The sequence below is a fragment of the Squalius cephalus genome, assembly GCF_949319135.1.
Source record: "Squalius cephalus genome assembly, chromosome: 23".
NCBI lineage: Eukaryota > Metazoa > Chordata > Actinopteri > Cypriniformes > Leuciscidae > Squalius > Squalius cephalus.
The window spans coordinates 4,796,214-4,821,864 of record NC_137144.1 but is presented as its reverse complement, the minus strand read 5'-3'; the positions used below and the strand labels follow the sequence as shown (position 1 = coordinate 4,821,864).

Sequence of the window (25,651 nt, the reverse complement as noted above, 5' to 3'; positions counted from 1 at the left end):
GTGAGGAAACGAGTAAGTGAAGAAACGAGTAAGTGAAGAAACGAGTAAGTGAGGAAACGAGTAAGTGAGGAAACGAGTAAATGAGGAAACGAGTAAATGAGGAAAAGAGTAAAAGAGGAAACGAGTAAGTGAGGAAACGAGTAAGTGAGGAAACGAGTGAGGAAACGAGTAAGTGAAGAAACGAGTAAGTGAAGAAACGAGTAAGTGAGGAAACGAGTAAGTGAGGAAACGAGTAAGTGAAGAAACGAGTAAGTGAGGAAACGAGTAAATGAGGAAACAAGTAAGTGAGGAAACGAGTAAATGAGGAAACGAGTAAATGAAGAAACGAGTATGTGAGGAAACGAGTAAATGAGGAAACGAGTAAATGAAGAAACGAGTAAGTGAGGAAACGAGTAAATGAGGAAACAAGTAAGTGAGGAAACGAGTAAATGAGGAAACAAGTAAGTGAGGAAACGAGTAAATGAGGAAACGAGTAAATGAAGAAACGAGTATGTGAGGAAACGAGTAAATGAGGAAACGAGTAAATGAAGAAACGAGTAAATGAAGAAACGACTGAGTGAGGAAACGAGTAAATTAAGAAACGAGTAAATTAAGAAACGAGTAAGTGAGGAAACGAGTAAATGAAGAAACGAGTGAGCTGTGAGAATTTTGACAGAAGGATGGAAAATGTCCTGAATGTGGGACCACCTCAAACATCTTCCTAAGACCTGCATGAGACCTCAAAACCTCCACTTCATCTTCAACTGGAAGCCAATGGCTAGTTAAGGCTGGATTGAGAGCTTGTGAACCAGTAAAGAAACCATTTATTAGCTTTATCTACTGAAAGAATGTGCCAAAGACCATCAGGATATGGAAGATAAGAGATCCGACAAGTCAACATGTCCCAGTCTAGCATTAGATGGTGTCGGGTGTGTTCGTAGGAGACGACTGGAGTGTTTTACACCAAACACATGCGTGGCTCCGTTACACACGGCATGGGAAACATCATGGGATTGAGGACACTGGAGCTGGAAGGATCTACAAAGTTGCTGGCACTTTGAAAATGGGCCAATCCATGGGAATCCTGCTGAACACATTACACAATGTAGCAAAATATGGAGGATTTGTTTGGAGATCAAATATGTATTTCCAGACATGATAATGATGCTCATGCAACAAAGCTGCGCACAATGAAAGTGTTCATGCTCAGCATTTCGAAATCTCAGTTTCCATGGAAAACCTTTGGGAAATTATAAAGCTGAATTGTGAGAAGTCATGCAGGGCTTCCAATGAAGCTCAACTCTGGGAAGAACTCGAGGAGGATTGGGAAGAAGTTACGTTTATTGAGTCGATGCCCAGGAGAATGGACGCTGTAAACAAAAACAAGGGAGAACCAACAAAATATTAATCACTGATTACATTGTAGTCAACATATGCTTTATTTCCAGAGAGCTTTTGTTTCCCCTATGCCTTTGCATAATACAATAAAACTGGAGAAATGCTGGAGTTTGCCAAATAATTTTGTCAATTTAATAACTTAACCAAGTTTAGAGTATATTCATCTTCCCAATATGACATACTCATATTTTGATTGTTTAATAGAACCTGAAGTGTCATTAAAAGTACATATAGTGCAAAATGTGTGTGTGTCAGAATTATGTATGATTTACACCTATAGCAAAACATACAAGACACAAGGGAAAGAACTTCATATCTATCTTTATTCATATAGCAGCACATCTTACAGAAATATAACTGCAGGAGTATACAAATGTACTGATTAAAGCAAAAACAAAAAAACATCAGATGTCATTAGTTCACGATACTGAACGTCATTCTTTCACACTCATGAATGAACGGTTGAATCCCTATAAACAGTGGTTCTGAACCAGGGGGCCAGAAGGGGGCGCCAGCCGACTCACAAAGGGCCAGAGAGATGGCTCATTTAAAATAAGTTATAATAAATGTCATTTAAATGTGGAAATAGGACGTGCAATGCACCACTTGAACCCCAAAACACAATGTGGAAATTTGGTCCAAGCTAACCACTGTGAAAATGACCAATTTAAGATCCCATTAACAACTGTTGTTGGTACACACAGTTCTTGAAAACTCTGAAATCACAGAATTAAGCAGAATTCTAGATTTGAATCCGCCAACACTCCTAGTGTAAGGGAGGGGTTGAGAACCACTGTCCTGTCACAACTTTAAAAGCAGTGGACAATCACATCAAACAAAAGCAAACGAAATTAAAAACTGTGTACAAAGAGTGCATTTAAAATGTGCCCCTCACACACACACACACACACACACACATACACACACACACAACAGCTGGTGATTGGGGTAAGCGCTCTTCAAACCTCTTTTAATTTAACATTTACTAACAAAAGTTCTTCAAAAACCCACTGCCCAAACCAACAGAAAACCTGTAATCACTGAGATCAACAACAATCTCTAAACCTTGATCTTACAAATGTCAAGAGGCAATAACCACCAGTGGATGAGAATGTCAATGTTTTAAATACAAGTAAAATAAAAGTGAGTTGAGGCTGCATAGCAGTTTCATGATATAAATGTTCAGATGTATTCGAGACTACACTTACAGACTGGTTAAAGACAATTTGACCAGACAATGTCAATTACAAACCAAAACCAAACCGTAGTCTTTTACTTGTGGATTAAGAACTAGTAATCACTACATCTAAGTATTTCATTATATACAAAGGTCCTTTAGAAGTTAGAGGAAAGGCTTGCAAAGGCACAAAGTACTTTCAATCAAAAAGCACAATATGATGGAAAGTAAAAATAGAAATCAACCTCTTTAAAATGTTAATGATGGATTTGTGCAGAAATATGATTTTGACATAAGCTGGAGCATCAGTACCCAAAAAAAACAACAAGAATGGACAAATGACTACTTTAAATCAAAAGACATTGATTTTGCTGCCTTGTTTTGAGAAAATATTCTTCTGAATTGGTCCTTAGGTTTGATGTAGAGTGAATATGTCCTACACCATGAGGTCAAACACACACATTCTTCCAGTCCCAGTTTTCTTGTTTTATGGCTTTGCATGAAACCCAAGTTCCAGAACATTAGCCTAAATATCGAACTAAGAAACATCCAGGTCATATTTCACCCCAAAATCAAACTAATTTCATTACTAAAAAAAAAAAAAAAAAAAAACCCAATACTGTAACAGCCATGAAAATCAGATTCAGTACAACAAATATTACCATTAACGATTTAACTTAATAATCTTTTTTTCATATCACAATAAGATTTACTAGGCTAAAGAGAATTAAATGTGCTCAACTATCAGCTGTTTTGTTTTTTGATTACGGGGTGGAATATGACACAAGAATTACACCCTGTGTGAGGTTCACCCACAACCAAAACCAGCCTCTTTTTTTTAATCGTTTAGAAACTGACAATATTTTAATTTCACTTACCAAACGAATAACAATCTCCATTTTGTAACAAAACCCATCATTTTCACTGCTCTGAATATTGACATATGAAGTACAGTACTGCAAAAGGGACAATTCACTTTTACATGTTTAAAATGTACACAGTACATTTGGAAATTCAGTCTTACAAAAATACTGTATGTACGCCTCACCTGCAGGTGAGATATTATGTTTCACTACAAAGAGAGCACGCTTTTAACAAACTGCTACCTCACAAAGGAACAGCACACGTGAAACAGCCGATCTACTATTTACAATTTGTTATGCAAATTTTACATAAAGCATTTTTATTTATTTTTTTAAAGAAAAGAATTTAAAGACAAGAACAGGTATGACGTAAAAAAAATCAAAGCAAAGGTGTTTATGAAGATTTTAAATAGAACTGCCTCACATTATGTTTGCATGAGAAAATATTATCAATGCAAAAGCTGCTTCTTAGAATAGAGTACGTCGAAAATATGTTAAGTCTTAAAAAAGCTTTTAAAAAGACTGCATGTGTCTACGAACAAGTAAAATAAATGTGATTTAATAAAATATTCTGAGCAATGATCTCCTCGGTAAGGGCGAGACAGGGAAACTACAATGCTCCAAAATGTAATTATAGCACAAATAATTAACAGCTCAAACCATTTAAAAACTGAACAAGCCATTCGTATCAGTCATGACAAAATGTAGCAGCATTCTGTCTATATTAAACCCTGTACGAGTCCCAGCGTACACTACGCCTAGAGAAATCTTCCAGTTCGCATCAAATAAAGGATTTTTGAGCGATATGAGCTTTCGTTTTTAAAACTTGTATGACGAGATTGTCGTGCAGTGATGGTATGAAGCAATCTCTTCCTCATAGCTTGCTTTAAATCTTGGGATTTTCTCTGATTTTCACTGGGCCTTGACTATATCTGATCATAGATGGGGTTTATGGGGGGGGAGGTTGAATGCAAACCAATTCCTTCTTAAACCCTCATGGAAAATATGGACCTAACTGCCATTTTAAGCTGCCCAAAAACACTCATAGCTGTGATAGTTCACATCAGCAATAAATATCCTGTCATTATTTCTCACACTCGTGTCTTTCAAAGTATGTATGATCTTCATTCTTCTGTGGAACACACAAAAAAAGGAGAAATTGCTCTTTCTGAATCACTCAATGGCTGAAAGCTGTCAAAAATCCTTTAGAGGATCCTTGGTAACTCTTAAATCTCATTAAAGCAAAATATCTTCAATTTATGTTTTGTTTTTTGAGTACCAGAGATGAGAGAAGGTCATACGAGTTCGGAACGACATGATCCACCACCACAACAAACCCTCTCCCAAGCTTGTGCTTATTTGAATAATCCCCATGAACCACATATAATTCAAAATCAAAAACATAGCTGCATCTTATATAGTACGAACAGCAACATGTCTTTCTGCTGAGCACACACACACACAAACACATCGTAGACCCTCTGCTGGATGATAATACAATCAGTTCACATATCTCAATGGCAATGTTGCACATTTTCACATCCCTGATAGGAATTCATGTCTACAAGTTGGACCTCTTGTTCATTTAAATAAAATAAAATTACATAAAAACTAAAACAGAGGAAAAGAGTAGGAGTGATTGAGCATCTTCACTTTAAATGTCATGAGAAAACGGAGAGATTAGGTGGACATGTCAAACATTCAAACACACAAAAAAAAAAAAACAACATTAAACATGGCTCATAAAATAGGCTATATTCAGAAAAGAGACACTGAAGAGTAATGAAACACAAACACATTTTTTTTTAGAAAAGCATTATGACTATCAAAACATGAAAAGCTTCATCAGCCAAGTAGACACGTATGGGTTACAAAGCTAAAAGGGAGAATCTCCGCTTACGGTGGAAACTCCCTAAAGTGCTAAATATATTTCAAATTCATTCACAATGTATTAGTATCTCAACGGCAACAGAGAGTTTTTGATTTAATATTGTACTAGGTTGGTTTCTACTAAAAAAAAACAGATTAACAGTGGCAATAAATGGAGGAGATTCAACTGGAAGTCAAGAACACAATACAAAGTAGCAAAGTGCCAATATACTTAATGGCTTAATGGGTCACATGATATGCTGACATGCCAAACAGTGGCCTCAATAAAGTGGACCCTTTATGTCCATTAAGAAAAGGAGCCGTGGCGAGATCCATAGCTAACATGTCCCGCCAAAACAACACATTACAAGCTTTCAGAAACATAGATATAAGTGAAGACCCCCAACTGAGACGACCCTTAGATAAGTTTAGATAATACAGACATAAGACGCAAGATGTAAAGGAACACGACAAGCAGTGAGGACGGTGGTCTACTGAAGTGAGGTTTCTAACTACTCATCTTTAATGGTCCAAGAAATCCCTAGGAAGCGTCTTTCCCTGCTCCTGAAAACGTTCCAGAAGTTCATCTATCTTGTCGTCAAGGTTGTTGGACTGGTCCAGTAAGGTCTGAATCTGCGCATTATTCTGAAGCTGGGTCTGATTCTGATCCGAACCAGGGTGACCCATGGTGACGAGCTGATCTGACAACGCCGGACCAGGAGAGTTTATTAGCGGTCCACACTCTAATAAAACACAGAAAGATTAGGCTTTTTGAGGCCGTGAAAGGCACATTCTGCTATAAAGCCAATTTAAAAAGTTAATGCAACATATCTGAAGGTGTACACGTTGATTCATGAGAAAATAAATGTAGGACAGACTTGGTTTTAACCATCTGGAATTTACTGGATCATTAAATGTTGTTATTCCACAGTGGACGACTACTCCAATACCAGAACCCACTTTTCAATAGGGACTAGGTCAGGGGTGTCCAGTCCTGCTCCTGGAGGTCCACTGTCCTGCAGAGTTGCGAACCCCAAAGCAACACAGATAATCAAGGTCTTACTATAAAGGTTATACAAGAAACTTCCAGGCACGAGTGTTGAGGCAAATTGGAGCCAAACTCTGATGAACAGTAGCCCTCCAGAAGCAGGTTTCGACACCCCTGGGGGCCGGTTGCACCAGCTGGACGTACACCCCGTCGTTGGACTAAGCTTAACGTAAAATGCACTTTAAGTCCTGCGTAGAATTAATACCTGTTGCACCATCTTGGAGTAACGCACGTCTGAGACTAAATCTTACGCCTATTCAAAGGTAGGTGTAAAGTGAGAAGTCTTTACTTGTTTCCAAGGTGAAAATAAAGATAAATAAAAACGTTGAGACAGCACCAATCCTCTAGATATATATGGAGAGACAGAGAACTTATTGAACGTTTTCGTTTCAGCAGGGTTGAATTGTTAGAATTAATCAACATGTAACAGACAGATTCTCTAGTCCACCCTCAGCTTTATCTACTGCTGCTGTTGTCTTTTGCCACTGAATTGTTTTGCTTGCATACCAAAATATGCACATGCTCAATAATTTTTCTTGTTTCACAATCTAAGTAATTCAATTTTCTTTTTTTCGGCTCAGCAGTCATTTTTCATCTATTCGTTGGAGTAAATTCAAATTTGTAACTATAGTAATGCGACCGGCATCAGTGTATCAGTGCGGTAGAACATGTCAGGGTGTACGCGCATCGTCTACGCTAAGCGTAGCTGCGCCTAGTCGTAGTTTTAGATGGTGCAACAAGTGTAAATATTCATCGGAAAGCTGGACGTAACTAAGTCCAGCATAGAGCTTACACCAAACTTCTTTACGTCCAGCTGGTGCAACCGGCCTCTGGACTGGGTCAAGGACAAAATGATCTTTCAGAACATCTCAAAATGACCCAATGGTATTTTTATTCTGCAGTCATTTGCCAAGATTTTAACTCTGATTTATTGTTGACTTAATAGCACTGGCCATTGGGAATCTCAAAAAAAACTTTTGAAGAGGGTTTTTGACCCCTCACAACTGCATTTCTCCCTCATCTAACACACCTAATTCAACTCACTAAATAGAGACTGCAAGACTTAAATTAGGTGTGTCCAATGAGGGAGACGTGCAAAATGTGCAGTGATGAGATGTCCCCAGGACTGCTCCAAAGCATGTCCCAATAGTACCCCGTTTTTTCCCCTCAAATTTATTGTTATTTGCTATGACTGCAACTCTAATTGCATGTTGACTTAATTGCTCTTACCACTGGGAATCTCAAAGAGAAAAAGGCCTGCTTGTCCTGGCTGTCCAGGCTGGCTGAGAGTTCCCCCAATAGCGGTCTGAAAGAGTTGGCTGGGCGGTTGCTGAGGGGTGGTGGGAGTTGAGTTCTGTAGGCCGCTCACTGCCACACCACTCTGTCCACTGAATATAGTGGCCGCTGCCGCAGTCGGAGACAAGTCTTGAGAGCTTACACCACCTTGCAGGGCTAAAATTGCTGACTGAGGCAAAAAATTGTTGACAGAAGTTTGGTCTGTAGGAGAGACAGGGGTTACGCTGGTGGCACTGGGGACAACCTGCATAGGTTGCTGATCATGAAAAAGTTCTGTCCGTGTTGAAGGCATACTAGCAGACGAGTCACTCACAATGGTGCTCTGGTCTTGAAAAGACATGGGCTCTGCCGAGTCTTGTTGGGCAACATTCACAACACTAGTTTGCGGAAAAATAATTGATGGATTCTGAGTCGACTGGGCTGCCGGAACGGTAGGTTGGTTTGTAGGGTTGTTCGCAGTAACGTTTTCAGAGCTGGGAACAACTTGCATGGGTTGCTGCTCCTGAAAGATATTTTCTGGGAGGCGGTCACTTCCTAGTGAAGTTTGGTTCTGGCCACTGAATAACAGAGCCTGGGGCAGATCATGGGGATTAATGGTTGTGGTACAGAACAATATGCCTGTCTGCGTTTGTTGCTGATTTGGAGATATTGTGGCAATATTTGGGAAAAGAGGGGCTTGTTGGGGTGTTGCCATCTGTTGTTGTTGGGGAGCCTGTTGATCCATTGGGGTGGACAACTGTGTTTGTCCCTGAAAAAGTGAGACAGTCTGGGCATCTGTTCCAGAGGTCTGCATGGGTGTGAGGAAAGTTATCTGTTGCTGCTGCTGCTGCTGGTTCTGGTTATTATCCGATGGCAGCTGGCTAGGCAACACACTTTGCGTAATAAACAGGCTAGTTGAAGGAGCCTGCTGTTCTGTGGGTAGATTGGTGCTTGTTAGCATTGTCATGGTACCAGGAAATAAGGCTGCTTGAACCTGTGGTGACTTTGTGGATCCAAAGAGTACTGTCTGCGAGTCTTGTGTCTCAGTCAAGGGGTTATGACTCTGAAAGAGTGGCTGAGGAGGTGAAGGTTGAGAGGATGGCTGCTGCAGAAAGCTAGATGTCTGAATGGTCATAAGACCTCCAGTCTGTTGGAAAAGTGCAGACTGCTGCTGTAACTGCTGCTGGGGTGGGTTCTGGAGGAAGCCTTCTGAGGGCTGCGCTAGAGTATTCGTCTGTGAGGAGCTTTGCTGTTCGCTGGTGAAGCTCGGTGTGCACTGCATTGGAATCTGTGTCTGTAAGAGCTCAGACTGCAAATGTTGCTTTAGGTTCTCTAAAACCTCCTGATGCTGAAGAGTTTCTAAATTTATCTGATGCTGTTGCTGCTGTTGAAGATTATCAATTACTTTTTGATGCTGCAGAGTCACTATTGAACTTTGTTGCTGTATGTTCTCAAGAACTTTCTGGTGCTGATGTTGATGCTGTAGATTCTCCAAAACTTTGTGTGTTTGCTGCTGCTGCTGAATGTTGCCAAGAGCCTGTTGCTGGAGGTTTTCCAAGACCTTCTGATGTTGCTGTAAATTTTCAAGGACTGTTTGTTGATGCTGTAGATCCACAAGTGCCTTCTGTTGCTGTTGATGTAGATTCTCCAGTATATTCTGCTCTTGCTGCTGCTGTTGCTGGTTGGTTAGAGATGTCTCATTTCCACCCAACCTTAAACTGTTCATGTTTTCCTGGACGTGTTGCTGAAGGCTCTCCGCAGACGGCGCTGGGCTATAAAGTACAGAGTTTAGCTGCTGTTGTGCTTGCAGCTCTCTTACTGCTCTCTCTAGCTGTGCAACCCCATCCTGGGGCAAAAGCGCCTGAACCTGGGGCTGCTGGGATGGAGGATTACGAGAGTCTATGCCCACCAATACCATTCCACTTCCATCCGTACTGTTGTCTTCTGGAGACAAAGTTTCTGGTGTTTCCCGCAAAAACTGCTGAGGGACCTGAGGGGGAACCGGCTGGAGAACCGTTGTGTCTTCTGACAAGGACACTTGGAACGATGCAGGGGAAGGAATGTCCTGCTTCTGAATGGTGGACAAGGTTTCTTGAGTCGTAAATATTTGAGCCGACGACTGAGGTGAGTCGACAGGTTGGAGAGCCACAGGGCTTGGAAAAGACTTGGTGGCAGAGGGAAGGACAGTACTTATCTCCAAGATTTGTTGGGTTGAACTAAGGGCCTCTACAGGCTGCATTGCGAAAATAAGAAAAGAATCTGTTAATTTTCATGCCCCAATCATAAAAATAGTACTTTGCTTCTTAAACTAAAGGATTCCAAGGTTAAAACTGGAAAATGAACTCAAAAGGGATGGGCTTTAAAAATGATAGTACCTTAAAGATGTCTGAAGGTGTTGCGTTGCAGGAGACATCCATAGGTTCTTCTCGTTTGACCATAGGTAACAATAAGACATTGTTTAGACAACTGGTCTCTGTTTGCATTGCTGTAAACAAAGTCATGAAACATTTGAGCTCAAAGTTTAAAGCTGTTCGGCAGCAAAGCATGAAAATATTTTTGATAATACCACACCTTTTATCTGCTCTTCAAAGGTACAAGCCTTGACTGTGGCTGGCAGTTCTGACTTCACTGGTATTTCAACTTTCTCTGTATGAAGAGAGTTAAAATAATGAAGGATGACATCATCTACTAGTGCAGAAGTGCAATCTTATACTTTGTCCCATAAAGGGGTGTCACCAAAACAAAATTTCACAAGGTAAATAGATACTTGATAGCAATATTCACAAAAACAATAGCCTGTAATCTTTAGCCAAAGATACTAAGACATTGTTTTTGATGTATTTCGTTTCAACTAGCAGCTGCAGCTCTACAATTCATCCTGCATTTCTGTTGCCTGCTCTGTCAGATAGCATTCAGGAGCAAATGTACCAATACTATAAAACTGGACACTCCAGGAGAGTTACAAAGCACCATCAGCATGACCAAATTAATATTCATGAGCTAAGTCTCAACTATACAAAGATTCACAATTCAATACCTGTTTTACCAAAGTAACTTTGCTTGATGTACCCAAGTATACTTTACCCAACTTACCTAAGTAAGACATGCATGGCTCACCATCTTTTGTTGGTCCTGCAAAACATTCCTTTCAAACAAGGCCAAACAGTATCCCTAACCCCACTCCTAAAATAAGACCCAAATGATTGGTTGTTTAAGCCACTAACCACAACCATTTCCAATAAAATAGGACAGGTTCCAACTCTACAATAAGACACGTTTTTATTGTAAAGTACTGCATGTCTGGGACTTTACAAATAAGAAAATGACACCCCTTGCTTACAGTCAACACATCCTTACAATTTTTCTAATGAACTTCTGAGCTGGATAAATATTATAAACACATCCTCTCTTCACCAACCTGTAAGCGGAGTGTAGGTAAAAGGCTGTAGATCATGCGTTCTCCCTGCGTTTGTCACTACGGCAATCCCAACAGAGACTGGGGCGGCCACTGCCTGGTCAAGATATGGGGGAACCTTCACCACTAGATGATTCTGGATCGAATTATGTTGAGAAGATGCTTTAGACAAGATATTTTTGAATGATAAGTATTTTTACTAGAACTAAATACTGTAATGCCATGTCTTCCACTTGCCTGATGGAAAAGTTCCATGTCAATTTCTGCTTCAGCTTGCCAGCCACTCTCATCTGGAAAGAAAAATTAAAACAGGAAGGAAAAAGATGCACTTGGCAAAACACTCCACATCCGTTGGACAGATAAGGAGTAGGAGTATGTTCATCATACTATGCAAGCTAAATGTCATGTGTCATTGCATTCTGAAAGGTGACAGCGCAACAAAAGTATGCAGTGCTATCCCATCATTGCCATGTGGGGCATTATGCTAATACCTAGTATAAAGTTTTATGGTGTAAGATGTCCATGCATGCAGTACCTGTAGAATTTTCCTGAAAAAGAACTTTGGTTCCTTTGAGAAAGTTCTTGCCGATGATAAAGACCTCCTCTCCTCCTGCGACAGAACAACTGTGAAGACTCTTCTTAAGGATTTCTGGCACTCCAGCAGGTTGAGCTGAAAATGTGACACAAAGAATATAGTTACAACCACTGACAGATGTGGAAAATAAAATCCCGTAATATCAAATCTATACCCTGCTACCCTTTGCACTTACTACATAAGATAGGAGAGGAGAGAGTCTGAAGGGTTAGGACAGATCCGTCAGGTCTTGGGATGTTGACTCTGAAGGCCAAACGAGCTCGAGTGCTCTTCTTTTTGGAGCCAGCAACCCCTATACGAGCTTCGACATCGGCATTCCTCAGCTTCAAGATTCCCACACAGTCCACGCTGCCAACACACATCACATTACACTTTACTAAACAAAAACACATGAACTGTAAGTGATTAGACAACAGTCGGAATGATCCTTACGGTAGGGTCATAGAGCTGGTCGGCTCAAGGTTCACTTCAATAACTGTGGTCCCCTCGATGTCCACTTCCTTACATGCCGTTGTGTTGCGCCCCGTCACTCTGCAGGCTTGATAAAACCCATGAGGCTTCACGCGTCCAGCGTCATTAGCCACAAATACTTGGAGCACCACTGGTTCACTGACTCCCTCTAACTGATGTACCACATATAGAAACATTACCATATAAACTGTATTACTTCCATAAATGCATATTTGTCCGGATAATATAATGTTTTTTAAATTCTTACTTTGATTGTAGGGAATCCTTGCTGGGTACGGTCTTTGACGGATCCTCTACTTCCCTCTGTGAGGTATCGTGCTCTATGCTGAGTCTCTGGCTGAATCAAAATCTTCAGCTCCTTCCCTTCGCTCTTCTGCGGATACTGAATGGAGAGAATCCCCCCTTTCTGATTGTTTGACACTTCCAGGGAGCTAAAGGTATAATACAAGAAAGCAATTCAAACATCTTCTATTACGTTTTTAAAATTAATGTTGAATTTTTTTGAGGGGCAAATAGGGCCGCACGATTAATCGCAATGAAACCGCACGCGATTTAGCCAAGGCTGTGATTATTTTATGTGCAGCTTGTCAGTGCAGCGGCTGATCGGTAGTAAATGCTGCGTCACACACACACACCACATATCCCTCTGAACACCAGAGGGCGTCTCTGACACACACGCCAAATATGCCCCGCCACAGAAGTACGATAACACACATCATTCCAGGGAATCATTAGCTGAATAAACAGAAGATTGAAACACTTTGATTGATTAAAGCTACACTGTGTGATATTTTCCCCCATCTAGCGGTGAAATTGTATATGACTACCCAGTGAATATTAGTTTCTCGTCCTTTCAATTTCAAGGGCTTTTTAACTCCTACGGTGGCCGAATTATTCCAAGATTCTGCCGGCAGTCGCGAGTAATCTCCCCTCGCATTCGTCACGGTGTCACTGAGTGTAAAACACGAAAGGCGAAGCTTGAATTTCCAGGTATGTCCCTCTTTAGCAAATGTATTTTCAAGATGGAGGCGCAACATGGCTGCCGCCATTCGAGCGACTCGCTCGTATGTATTATAAATGGCAGATTTTACGCTTACGAGAATACTTGATTAGTTGGTGGAAGTAATTACACATTAATGAGCACATATAATTTTGATAGAACAAAGTGTTTTTTTTGCTAGGAATCAACTTAAAAGGTTACACAGTGTAGCTTTAACCATGACTAATAAACACACGACTGCCATATTCTGTGTAAGAAGCACATCATCTCGCAGAAGGATGAGCTCAACTGTCCTTATGAAGTGAGTTTGGAGGGAAAGCATGTTATTAAATGTTGTCTTTTGTTGGACAAGAAGTTCATTAATGCTTCTCATGTTTGGAAAGATGTTTTACGCGTTGCTTTTTCAAATGCACGTTATAAGTGACTCAAACTCACAGTGCTTTCAGAGTGAGCAGCGTTTACAGAGCCGATCATCAATGACAAGGTGCGCATTAAAAAAATAATAATAATTGCAGCCTTAGCAATTTCATAATCGCGATAAGCCAAATCAATTTAAGTGCGATTTCATGTAAATTGCGATTAATCCTGCAGCCCTATTCATATTGCATTGTTTTGTGGCGCAAACTTAGAAAATGTAAGGACACCAACCTCACTTTGGGTGAGACTTTGGTGTCTGAACCCAGTTGTGAAAGAACAAAGTGTGGCGCTTTGGCGCTGTCTGCATCAAACACATCCATGCCGGCTTCCTCGCGGGCCGCGGGTTTCGGCCCCGGCCGCTGCCGAGGAGTTCTCTTTCGAGATTTTCTGGGCACTTCAGTGTTGTCGTTGTACGAACTGCTGCTGCCCATGCTAAAGTTTGACACCGAGTCGTCCATCCACATGCTGCCGCTCTGCTCCGAGTCCGGGTTTGGGGGCAGATCATCCTGGCAGGACATCCGGCTGTCGTCGAGCAGATCCTCGGGAGGCGGGGAGATGCTCAGGACGGTGCGGCGCTTCGAGGGGGTCGCCTGGCTCTCGCCCGCAGCTGAACCGGGCTCCACACCCACTCTCTCGGGCACCCCCTCGGGGGCGGGCCCGAGCCTGGATGCCTGCTCCTGGGCGGAGGTAGCAGAGAGCATGCTGGGACAGGAAGGAAGGGTGCTGAGTCCTCCAGGGGAGGAGGCAGCGGTGCAAGTGGCGGCAGCATCTGTATGTGCACAATGCAGAACGGTTAAAAACCGGTCCCTTTAAATCTGGCTAGCAGTCCCGATCAAGCAGTGAAACTCGACATGGTGTCTTGGCAATGCCCTTTATATGTTTTGAATGTCGTGGTATTAAATTGCTAATTAAAAGTAAGCCTAATTAAGCGTATGCATTGTCCAATACCTTATTTCTTTCATGTTATTTTGTATGATGACTCAATAACTGAATCCTACCATAAAAAAGCAAAAAATAAACATGCATAAGGGGTATACAGAGCATTTGTTGTCACTTCTGCATAACCCAGTGCTGATCTATTCAAGCCTTTCACAGACAAGTTCTAATGGCCAATGATAACTCTGAGAGTAATGCATGCCGATTGGGCGATCTGGTACTGGTTGATGATAACCCAGAGCTGATCTATTCAAAACAGCCTCTCTTAGACACATAATATTGGACAATGAAAATTCTGAGGTGTTGACTAATGCATGCCAATTGGACAATTTGGTTGGGACTGAGCGTAGCCATGGAGACAGAATAAACAAGCTTCTGACCTACGAAGCAGAGAACTGCAGACCATTTTATATGCAGACTCTCCCTGATTCAGAGGGAACTCCCTGGAATAAAAACGACAAATGACAGCGAATAAACAATAAGTGCTGGTCATCCAATGTAGATATCTGCAAATTTTGGTCAGAATCATGAGCAAAAAAAATCATCATTTTCATAAAAACATCTGTTTTTATAAATTACTAATTTATTGGGCCAGTTTTGGTACAGAATTCTTTTTTTTAAAAAAACAGTTTTCTCACTGTCCTAGTTTGGTGTTGGATTTGGTTGACCTCAAATTTATTGATGCATAAACTGATATTTGGGCTGCTTTGCTTAAAGATCCCTCAGCTTTCTGTCAAAACAGGAGGTAGTGTAACATTAACCTGGCTACTTACTTGCAAATATATTTGCATTCAGAGTATTGCCTTTTAATTAGAACTGGGCAATATATTTGGTATTATTTTGTTGATGAAGCAAAGTTGTGAATATCAAAATGATTTTAAACAATCAACAAATTAAAAAACAAACAGAAATTTGATTAATTTCTGCAAATGTATTAAATTAAAGTATTTGTTTACATTATCGCTCTAGGTTTACAGACATCCTTGTTTGGCATTGGATTTTTCATGTGCCAAATGATTTAAAGAGGACCTAGCAAAAACATGCTGTTTTCATGTATCTTTAAATGCAAATGAGCTGCTGCTCCCGGCCCCCATTTCCAGAAGTGGGCGGAGCCTTTACAGCTCATGCTTCAGATAGTCGGGCAGCAAAAAAACTGACGAAACACATTAGGTAATTTCCGCATTACACTGCGCTGCTTTTTCATTATTTTTCGATTTAGATTTATCTGCCAATATATCGATTATCGGCCTTTAAATATAAAGAATTATGAGTTATCGGCCAATTTTCATATCAGTGCATCCCTATTTCATATGTCAGCAAAGAGAAGTGAGGAAGAACAAGTCATGACATGTTGATTAAAGATTATGAAGTCGATGAATTTTCATTTAAAAAAAAAAGCACAGATGAGTGAATCATTAAGAAATAAAACAATCAATTTTGATTTCATCCAGACTATTAAATACTGTATTAAGCATTATGCTGTTAATATGTATTGTTATATTGGGGGCATCAAAATATTTTTATATTGGTGCATTACATTTTTTTAAATTTACTTGACAACAATGGCTGTTGAAAAAACCTAAAAGATTTTTCCAGAGCAAATGCATACAGTATTTAATATGACTCTATATTCATAAATATGTACACAAGACTGTACATTTATGAATATAGAGTCATATTAAATATTGTGTTTCTTTTGTTATGCTATATTGCCCAGCCCTATTCAGATTACAAGCCATTTTATCATTAGTTGAAAGAAGCCTTCCCAAAAAGAAGCGAAAAGATTAAGAGAAAAGCCTCAAATTAGGCCTAACGCCAATATATTTGTAGACAAAGATAAAAATGGCTTCTAATGAAATTATTTTAGGTGTCATCTAATGCGCTGGACCGCTGCCAGCCAGTGAGTGCTGTTTATATTTCATTGACTGGCTTCAACCATAACAGGCCGAGACTCCAGAACATGGTCAGGAAATCACTCAACCTCAGTAACAGGAAGCTCTTTTAACAGGTTTAATGGGACGGGTCAACTAAAACACTCGAAACGAGTTCGTCTGCAAAATCTGAAATGACCAAAAGGAGAGAGAAAAAAACATAACTAAAAACTAAAAAGGTCTGGATGGGTTTTAAAAGAGTGTGACATCAAGTGAAACGGGAAGCATGGGTCAGAAGCACGGGTCAGAAGCACTAGAGAGAAATGTGCACAAACCCACACAAATAAATAAATAAATAAATAAAAAAGATGATAACACCACACCACCAAAAGAGAAAAGTCCAGTAAAGATCCAGAGACACACAGGAATCAGAGGAAGTTTAGCTTCACAGGCAGTCACACACACACACACACAGGGGCGAGTGGAGCGGATGATGAGGAGAGTGTGTGTAGCGTGAGCGCCGGAGTGTGTGTACCTGAGGCCAGGGCCGCAGCAGGAGGAGGGCCGGCCTCTCCGCCGCTCTTCTGGCTCATGGGGAACCGGCTGTCCTGCTGAGCGACCGAGGGCAACTGCAGCTCTTTGGGGAGCAGGTCATACACTGACTCTGGAACAGAGAGGGCAGCCACATAAACATTACACTTTAGAATATTACTAGAGTTATAATAAAACAAAAAACCTGCACATTCGAATGCAAAAACCGTGCATTTGGTGTGTCAATATTGTTAATTTGAAAGTCTTCCTGCTGACGAAAACCCTCTCAGTTGGTGGCAAAAATGGTGCAACGACACACTTGACCAAACCTGCACAAACCTCCCCAGAGCTGAGGCTGAGTGTGTGTGTGTGTGTGTGTGTGTGTGTGTGTGTGTGTGTGTGTGACAATATGTAGATGTAGTGAGTAGAAGTGGAGTGTTTCTGAATGCCAGTTTGCTGTTGTGTTCATGTAGTTCATTACGCTGCGTGTTGAAGCGTGTTTTATGGCAGGTTTGGTTGGATTAAAACTCTGGTGCAGTTCGACTGAAATATGACGGACCAAAGACATCTAAAATGACGTGATGTCATAAGATATGGACGTAAAAAGCACAGAATGCTCAATAATTCTCCTCATAACCACTCCGTTGCCCATCACAGATCTGTACAGGCGTCAGAACCGCAGATCTTCATTCTCCTTTACACATTTGATAAGCCCTTATAAAAAATGGCATCATATATTTGCACATTCACAGCACAGCTATAACGATAAAGCAGCCGTTGAACGATAAAACACTGACAGCCAATCAGAATTCATCCTATTTTAAGGGTTCGCGCATTTAAAACGGTAGACGACATGTCGGAGAAGTTAATCGCCGAGGTCCAGAAGAATCCAACACTGTTTGACAAGTTAAGCCCCTTTTTCAAGAAAATGGATCTGGAAAACAATCGTTCATACCCTCTGAAAAAATAGTGAGAAGGTTTTTTTTATTCCACTATATTAACTTGGTCAGATAAAACTAGCTTCGTTCAATGACGTTGTACACACTTTGAAACCGCAGCGCGCGAGTTTAGAATAAACAGGCCGTTATCGTTCGTTGGTGTGGGCGCGAATATACACTGCTCAAAAAAATTAAAGGAACACTTTGAAAACATCAGATCTCAATGGGGAAAAATATCATGCTGGATATCTATACTAATATGGACTGGGTAATGTGTTATGAATGAAAGGATGCCACATCGTTTGATGGAAATGAAAATGATCAACCTACAGAGGATTGAATTCAAAGACACCCCGGAAATCTAAGTGAAAAAATGATGCAGCAGGCTGGTCAATTTTGCTGAAATTTCATTGCAGCAACTCAAAATGGTACTCAGTAGTTTGTATGGCCCCCACGTGCTTTTATGCATGCCTAACAACTTTGGGGCATGCTCCTAATGAGACGACGGATGGTGTCCTGGGGTATTTCCTCCCAGATCTGGACCAGTGCATCACTGAGCTCCTGGACAGTCTGAGGTGCAACCAGGTGATGTCAGATGGACCGAAACACAATGTCCCAGAGGTGTTCTATTGGATGTAGGTCAGGTGAGCGTGGTGGCCCTTCAATGGTATCATTCCTTCATCCTCCAGGAACTGCCTGCATGCTCTCGCCACATGAGGCCGGGCATTGTTGTGCACCAGGAGGAACCCAGGACCCACTGCACCAGCATAGGGTCTGACAATGGATCCAAGGATTTCATCCCGATACCTAATGGCAGTCAGGGTGCCATTGTCTAGCCTGCAGAGGTCTGTGCGTCCCTCCATGGATATGCCTCCCCAGACCATCACTGACCCACCACCAAACCGGTCATGCTGAACGATGTTACAGGCAGCATAACATTCTCCACGGCTTCTCCAGACCCTTTCCTGTCTGTCACGTGCTCAGGGTGAACCTGCTCTCATTTGTGAAAACCACAGGGCACCAGTGGCGGACCTGCCAATTCTGGTGTTCAATGGGAAATGCCAATCGAGCTCCCTGGTGCTGGGCAGTGAGCACAGGGCCCACTAGAGGACGTCGGGCCCTCAGGCCACCCTCATGAAGTCTGTTTCTGATTGTTTGGTCAGAGACATTCACACCAGTGGCCTGCTGGAGGTCATTTTGTAGGGCTCTGGCAGTGCTCATCATGTTCCTCCTCGCACAAAGGAGCAGATACCGGTCCTGCTGATGGGTTAAGGACCTTCTACGGCCCTGTCCAGCTCTCCTAGAGTAGCTGTCTGTCTTCCTGGAATCTCCTCCATGCTCTTGAGACTGTGCTGGGAGACACAGCAAACCTTCCGGCAATGGCACGTATTGATGAGCCATCCTGAAGGAGCTGGACTGCCTGCGCAACCTCTGTAGGGTCCAGGTATCGCCTCATGCTACCAGTAGTGACACTGACCCTAGCCAAATGCAAAACTGGTGAAAAACAGTCCGAAAAGATGAGTAGGGAAAAAATGTCAGTGGCCTCCACCTGTAAAACCATTCCTGTTTTGGGGGTTGTCTTACTGTTGCCCATCTAGTGCACCTGCTGTTAATTTCATTAACACTAAAGCAGCTGAAACTGATTACCAACCCCCTCTGTTACTTAACTGACCAGATCAATATCCCAGGAGTTTAACTGACTTGATGCTATTCTCTGATTAAAAAGTGTTCCCTTTATTTTTTTGAGCAGTGTAGTTATAGTTATAGTTAACGTTCCTGGTGTGAACGGCCCTAAAATGTATACTTTCCCGACCAAAGAACCAAGTGAACCAAACTACAAGTGTGGACACACCCTAAATCAAGGTATGATAAATGTGCATGACAACTGCACCAAATATTGTGTGTGTGTGTGTGTACTAAATTACAGTCTGTGAAACATGTAGGCATGTTTATTAGCAGTGAACAAGTCATGCCTACTACTGTCACGGACATTTACAAAGATCCCCAAAAGAGCAAAGTATGGAAATATATTACAAAAAAAAATTAAATGCAGAATAAACACTGTGTGCAATACATGACATAATCCCATATTGATAATGATGTGTACTGAATCATAATAACATATGCATGACGTCATTTACTATTAATGCCATCTGTAATTGGTAAGCAATTGCTTTGGGTGACAATAGGAGTCAGTATAGAGCAGTTTCCCCTACCCCTGAAAGAATGACAAAAATATATATATTAAATAAAACGGACACGCGAGCTCCACATTTTCGCGATGGAGAAAAAGCGGAATCGCAGAATTCAGTCATAAAAATTTACTGTATAACGTGGAATTTCACGGAATTTGTAAATGTTGCACTCGAAATCAAACCGCAATTTAGATTAGTGTGTGTGTGTGTGTGTGTGAATATTAAACCGCAAAAAGCTATTTAAATACAAATCCTACATGTTCTGTGTGAATTAATGGTGCAGACGACGTGCAGTTTCATTTACACGCACACACACACACACACACACACACACACACACACACACACACACACACACACACACAGACGCTCGCGTTGTTGTTTTTTTACCTACATGAGGACACAACATAATACATGAACTTCATCTCCAGACCCGCTCTGAAAGTCACTTCGTGAACATTTAACACTTAATTTGAGGAAAACCATCGTCATGTCAAACACACAGAAACTCAAAGGTCTTCACAGCAACCCGTCTAAATAAAAGTTCGGTTTAAAGCAACACTAAGGAACTTTACCTCTTCAGTCGCCCTACAGGTTGGAAGCGTAATTGTCCATTACCGCTGTCGTAATTCATTTCCCGCAGCCGACTGTCGCGCACACACACTCGCTGTTTATCCAGCACCGGCTTTGCAATGAACGATGTCCACAGATAAGGTAGAGCATGTTGCATGATTTCATGAAAGTATGATGTATTGCGACATCAGAAACGAAAAAAAAAAACTAAGTAATGACTATTGTAATGCTTGCCGTAAAGCAAGTCAAATTTGTAGTTTTCTTGTGTCTCATTAGAACTACAGAAACACGACCTGATCTGGCAATCTTACATAGTGCGGTTATAGCAGATAAAGGACCGCAAAGCGAATCCAGAAGTGCCGTTCACCCTGTTACGACTTGATGAACCACTGAAACGATTTTGGAAACATTATTTTAAGGTAAAAAATGTTCCTTAGTGTTGCTTTAACTTGACAGAAATACATTACCTTTGTACAGTAGAATTTAGACACGTCTCAATGTAGCCTAATAATAACACTAATACAAATACAAACTAATTATCATCAAAACTTTATTTTTTTAAGGAATAATCACAAATTTTCTTCCATGTTTTAATTTTAACAGTAAAGCTCATTGTGCAGCTCGTTGTGTTTCATTTCATATGATTAAAAGAAATTAAATTAATGTTTTGTCTTCATTTGATTACCAGAAAAAACACAACACCGAATTTGTGTGGGAAAAAAAAAAATATTTCATAGAATTTTATTTTTTAAATGTTGTACAAGTTTAATAAATTTGCAAGTTTCATGATTTCAATTAATTAGACATGGTTTTTGATTAATAACATTTTTACACCACGTATCCGTAACGCCCGCTCCGCGACACTAGTAGTTTCGACACTAGTAGTCCATAGAGCACTGCCATATTAGCCAGCCAAACGTCTACATTTCACTAAAATATTGTCAGCAATCACAAACAGAAATTTGCCTCGTCTCATATGCTTCATAATGAGGAAAGTGGAGCGCTCACTATATATAGTTGTATGATATTAGTATTAGTGCTGATGAGCAGCAGATATTTAATAAGCGAGGAGGTGTTTATGATTGCCAGAGCTCATCGAGGGACGCTTGGCCCCCGGGGGCCCGTGTGTCTCCATCAGCATGTTGATGATCACAGCACTGCTGCTGATAGAGAAGCACTGAAGCGGCTTGACCGCTCACATTACCTGGAAACCCTGGCCAAACACAACAGAGTTACTTCCCATAACAAAACAATACTCTGTTTTTACTGCCAAAGATTATTTCTGCTTGAGTGCACTGTACTCCGACCATCTATGAAGGGTTTTCTTTCTTATGCACTTCATAAAATAAAATGAATGTTTATATGCTTCATGGGGTACAAATTAGTGTCCCATTACATTAAAGTCCCCCTGTGTTGAAAATCAAGTTGTTTATATGTCTATGTGGTGTTTTTAATCTACTTTTAAGACAAACCATGTGTAAATTCATAAGTCGACACCATTGCTGAGTATTTCCTCCTTAAAACTGCAGTGAACCAAAGACAGTCTCAAAAACACACTTTGAAATCACTGGTGTTTCTGACGTCACAAACTACCTTGTAACCAATCAGATCAACGTGTGATCGTCAACCAGTGGATCTCTGAGCTGAGGGAGTGAGTGAGTGGAGGCGGGGCTCATTTGCATATTCATAGAACTGCGCATACTAGATGAGGCAAGGGTGTCGAGTTACATTCAAGATATTTTAAGAGAAGACTTTTTTTTTTTCACAGGAAAAAAAACTTTTAAATATGTAATTTTGGTGATTAAAGATTTAAGGGATACAGGGGGACTTTAAGGAAAATCATAGGATCATTAAAGACAGGATTATTTTTCCCCTGATAAAAATGTAACATCACAGTTTAATAAGTAAAATAATCTCATATTTTAGTTAATAACTATGAAATCAACATTTGTCCCAAACCAGATCCTAAATCTTTAAATCTGCTACTTGTTCTGTTTTAATGATTTATATTATATGTTCCTATGTTTAAAAATGTTGCTAGAAATCATCAAAAGTCAAGGTTTTAAAATGTGTTTACAAAGTGTTTATTATTTGCTGTGAAATAAAGTTGCTATAAATATAAAAAACTGATAGAAAGTCAAACTGTGACATATAAATTCACAGCTATAATTAAGCTAAAATAACAGCTGTGAAAAAATGCCTATGTGGACGAACAATACTTTCTGACTTTGAAGATCAAAAGTAGGACAAGCACTTTCAAGCGCTGTATTGTGTAGTGTCCAGAGAAGCACAGAGCTGGAAACGGGACCCTGGATCAACACTCCTACAGTAAAGACAAGCCCTGCTGCCTGTAGTGAAGCTGAACACCACATGTCCCGCATTCCTGCTATTTTAACACTCCGCATCCCCGGACGACACACAGATCGTGGGATCGTCCGATTCTCCTCGGCCAAGGCAACGTTTAATATCGCAGGGATTAAATCTGTTCAAAAGAATCCGACAGGACAGAGGAACTGCTCCTGAAGCTGGAAAGGAGGCCGAAGTGTCACACTGATTACACACTTCATCTGTGAACGCTGGCTGTGTGAAGCCTCCACTAAACACAGGTCCTCTACAGAGCAGGTCCTATAGGATACATTAAACTCGTCTGTCACTACAAAGTTGGGTCGAGTGAATCGAACACAAAAGGCCATGTGACCCGGGTCAAACAGCTTGAGACCTATTAATACACCAGCTTTAGTCATGTTCTGAAGACTCGCTCATGCTAAACTGGCCCTCGTGAAACACGGCGTCGTGGGTGGCGTCCAGGCGCTGCTGTGCAATCCGGCTACATTTTAAAGTATAATTGAAATTAACGTCTGTTTTCAACCCAAATCTTGACATTTCCAACTCTTGACTGGAGGGCAGCATGTATATTAAAAGATATAATTCATTTATAATGTTAAAATCATATTATAAGGATTGATATGATTGAAGAACCGAGTGCAGAAACTAACCGTAAAGGTCCTTGAGTACCAGGACCACACTAAAAATTATATATGATTTGTTTGTTTTTTACACAAATTTGGTGTTGTTGTTTTTTCTGGTAATCAAATGAAGACATAAAACTTTAATTTAATTTATTTATATCGTATGATAATGAAATTAAACAAAATTTTTGTCAAACAACATGACGACAAAGAGCTTTACTGTAAAGATTAAAACATGGAAGAAAAACTGTGATTATTAAGAACGATAATGTTTTTAATGATCATTATAAGTCCATGAGGATCATGAAGTCCACACCACAACTACAATGGAAAGACTCTGGTCCTTTAATAAAAACTCTGACAGCAAACCAAAATCCACAACTTTAAAGAGCTTATAACACATTGTAGACTCATTGGTAAATCTAAAACATTTAGCCTAGTTTATATTCAAATCTGCATCATTATCGGCACATAACCCCCAAAAAGGGATGTTATCCACTTCCCATTGGCTCACCACAAGATAAACATGTTTCTGTTCCTATCATCCACATTACAGAGGACTGGCTTACTGAATAACTTTCCTCATCATATCAACATATGAACATCATATGCTCAAGTCAGGTCTGTTATGAGCTTACCTTCTGATGAGACCAACACGGCCAGCTATATTCAACAACATGTTGCTGTCAAGCTCAATGTCTCGCTGTTGGCAGATGAAATATTAATTATGATAGGCGTGGATCAGTAGCATCATCCTTCATGGCACTAGTCCAACTTTTAGAGTTCTTCAAAGTCAGTGTATATATAAAACACCACAACAACAGTGTGTGTCCGAAATACTTGTTTAGTGTTCGACAACAAACCTTGGTTGTCTCGGAGCCACGAGTCACTAAGTTATAATGTGTGTAAAGGTAAACAAACACACACCCACTCTCTCTCTCTCTCTCTCTCTCTCACACACACACGCGCGCACGCACGCACACGCATTTATATATAGACTTTCACACACACGCACACATAGACTCACACTTACACTCATACATATACACACATTTATAAATACACACAGCTAGCGCGTGCTCTCCTCTCGTGCTAAGTAACGTTAGCAATTCTTCATATGTATCCACAACTAAACGCCTCCGTGAAGACGCATGCAAACCTAAATGAATGGAGAAAGGACGCAGTATCATAAAAACACGTTCTTACCTTTGGAATAGAGTGATTTAGGAGAACTGGGGTCGATATCGGCGCTCAGGAGAGATATAAAATCAGAGGGCATGCTAGCATGCTAAAGCCTCATGAGATCAGAGGAAACGACTCTATCACTCTCGGCTTAAAGAGCAATGCATATAGAAAGAGAGATGCGTTCAATCATAAAATCCTTATAAAGGGTTTACAGCACATGTATAGTAGTGAAATTCACACTCAGGAACATTTTAATGTGTTTTTTTCTCCATCTGATTAGCTAGCCAGCCATTAGAGCCATTCACCTTTTTCAGCGACTCCTCCCCCCTTTCTGCGCATGCGCACGATTCCCGACTGTATCTGACAGAATATTATTGTTCGACTGTTACTGACATAGTAAGTGTTGAAACTGACTTTGTCTATCATATTATTATTTAGTCTATCTGAATTATTATTTGGATATGATTAATTCCAGTGATTATTAGGCCTACTGCTCATCTATAACTAAACATTGTTCCTGACTAATAAATGTTATAGAGCGAATAGACCCAGTTCAAATAAATCTTCATGCCATTCTCATTTGTCACAATATGAATCACTAGCCACTTTCACACATTAAACCTGTTAAATTACCGTTCAGTTGCTGGATCAACTGCTCCAGTGCCATGTGTTACACACATGAGTTTCGGTTCCTCGCCACTCTATGCTTTTTTACTCCTTTTTTCACCTTTGTTGCCATTGGCTTTTGGCTGGCTTAGTTGGGGACATTAAATTTAATATTTAATATCATTTTTAACAATAATATCGATCTGCCTGCATTGACACCATTATACGAGAACTGAACTGAGCTGGACGATGACATAGCGGCTGTATAAATGAACTAAATGAATAACTTTTTTACAACAAAAATGAAACATCACTGAACTTACTTAAGCTGGACTGTGAC

At 40.5% G+C, this 25,651-nt stretch overlaps 1 protein-coding gene across 2 annotated transcripts; it reads right to left on the bottom strand.

Moving 5' to 3' along the window:
• Positions 1-1,681: 1,681 nt before the first annotated feature.
• On the bottom strand, positions 1,682-25,033 carry nfat5a (nuclear factor of activated T cells 5a). 2 transcript variants are annotated; one of them, XM_079859380.1, is made up of 13 exons: positions 24,727-25,033; positions 16,850-16,978; positions 13,739-14,276; positions 12,338-12,521; positions 12,052-12,242; positions 11,795-11,967; positions 11,560-11,694; positions 11,262-11,314; positions 11,028-11,160; positions 10,181-10,255; positions 9,985-10,094; positions 7,565-9,842; positions 1,682-6,029 (listed from the first exon to the last, which is right to left on the bottom strand). In XM_079859380.1, the coding sequence occupies exons 1-13, from the start codon at positions 24,797-24,799 to the stop codon at positions 5,809-5,811; spliced, it is 4,293 nt and encodes a 1,430-aa protein (XP_079715506.1). In that variant the 5' UTR covers positions 24,800-25,033; the 3' UTR covers positions 1,682-5,808. The 2 variants fall into 2 exon arrangements, with proteins under 2 accessions (XP_079715506.1, XP_079715507.1); XM_079859381.1 differs by lacking the exon at positions 24,727-25,033 and adding an exon at positions 24,159-24,225.
• Between the last annotated feature and the right edge of the window lie 618 nt (positions 25,034-25,651).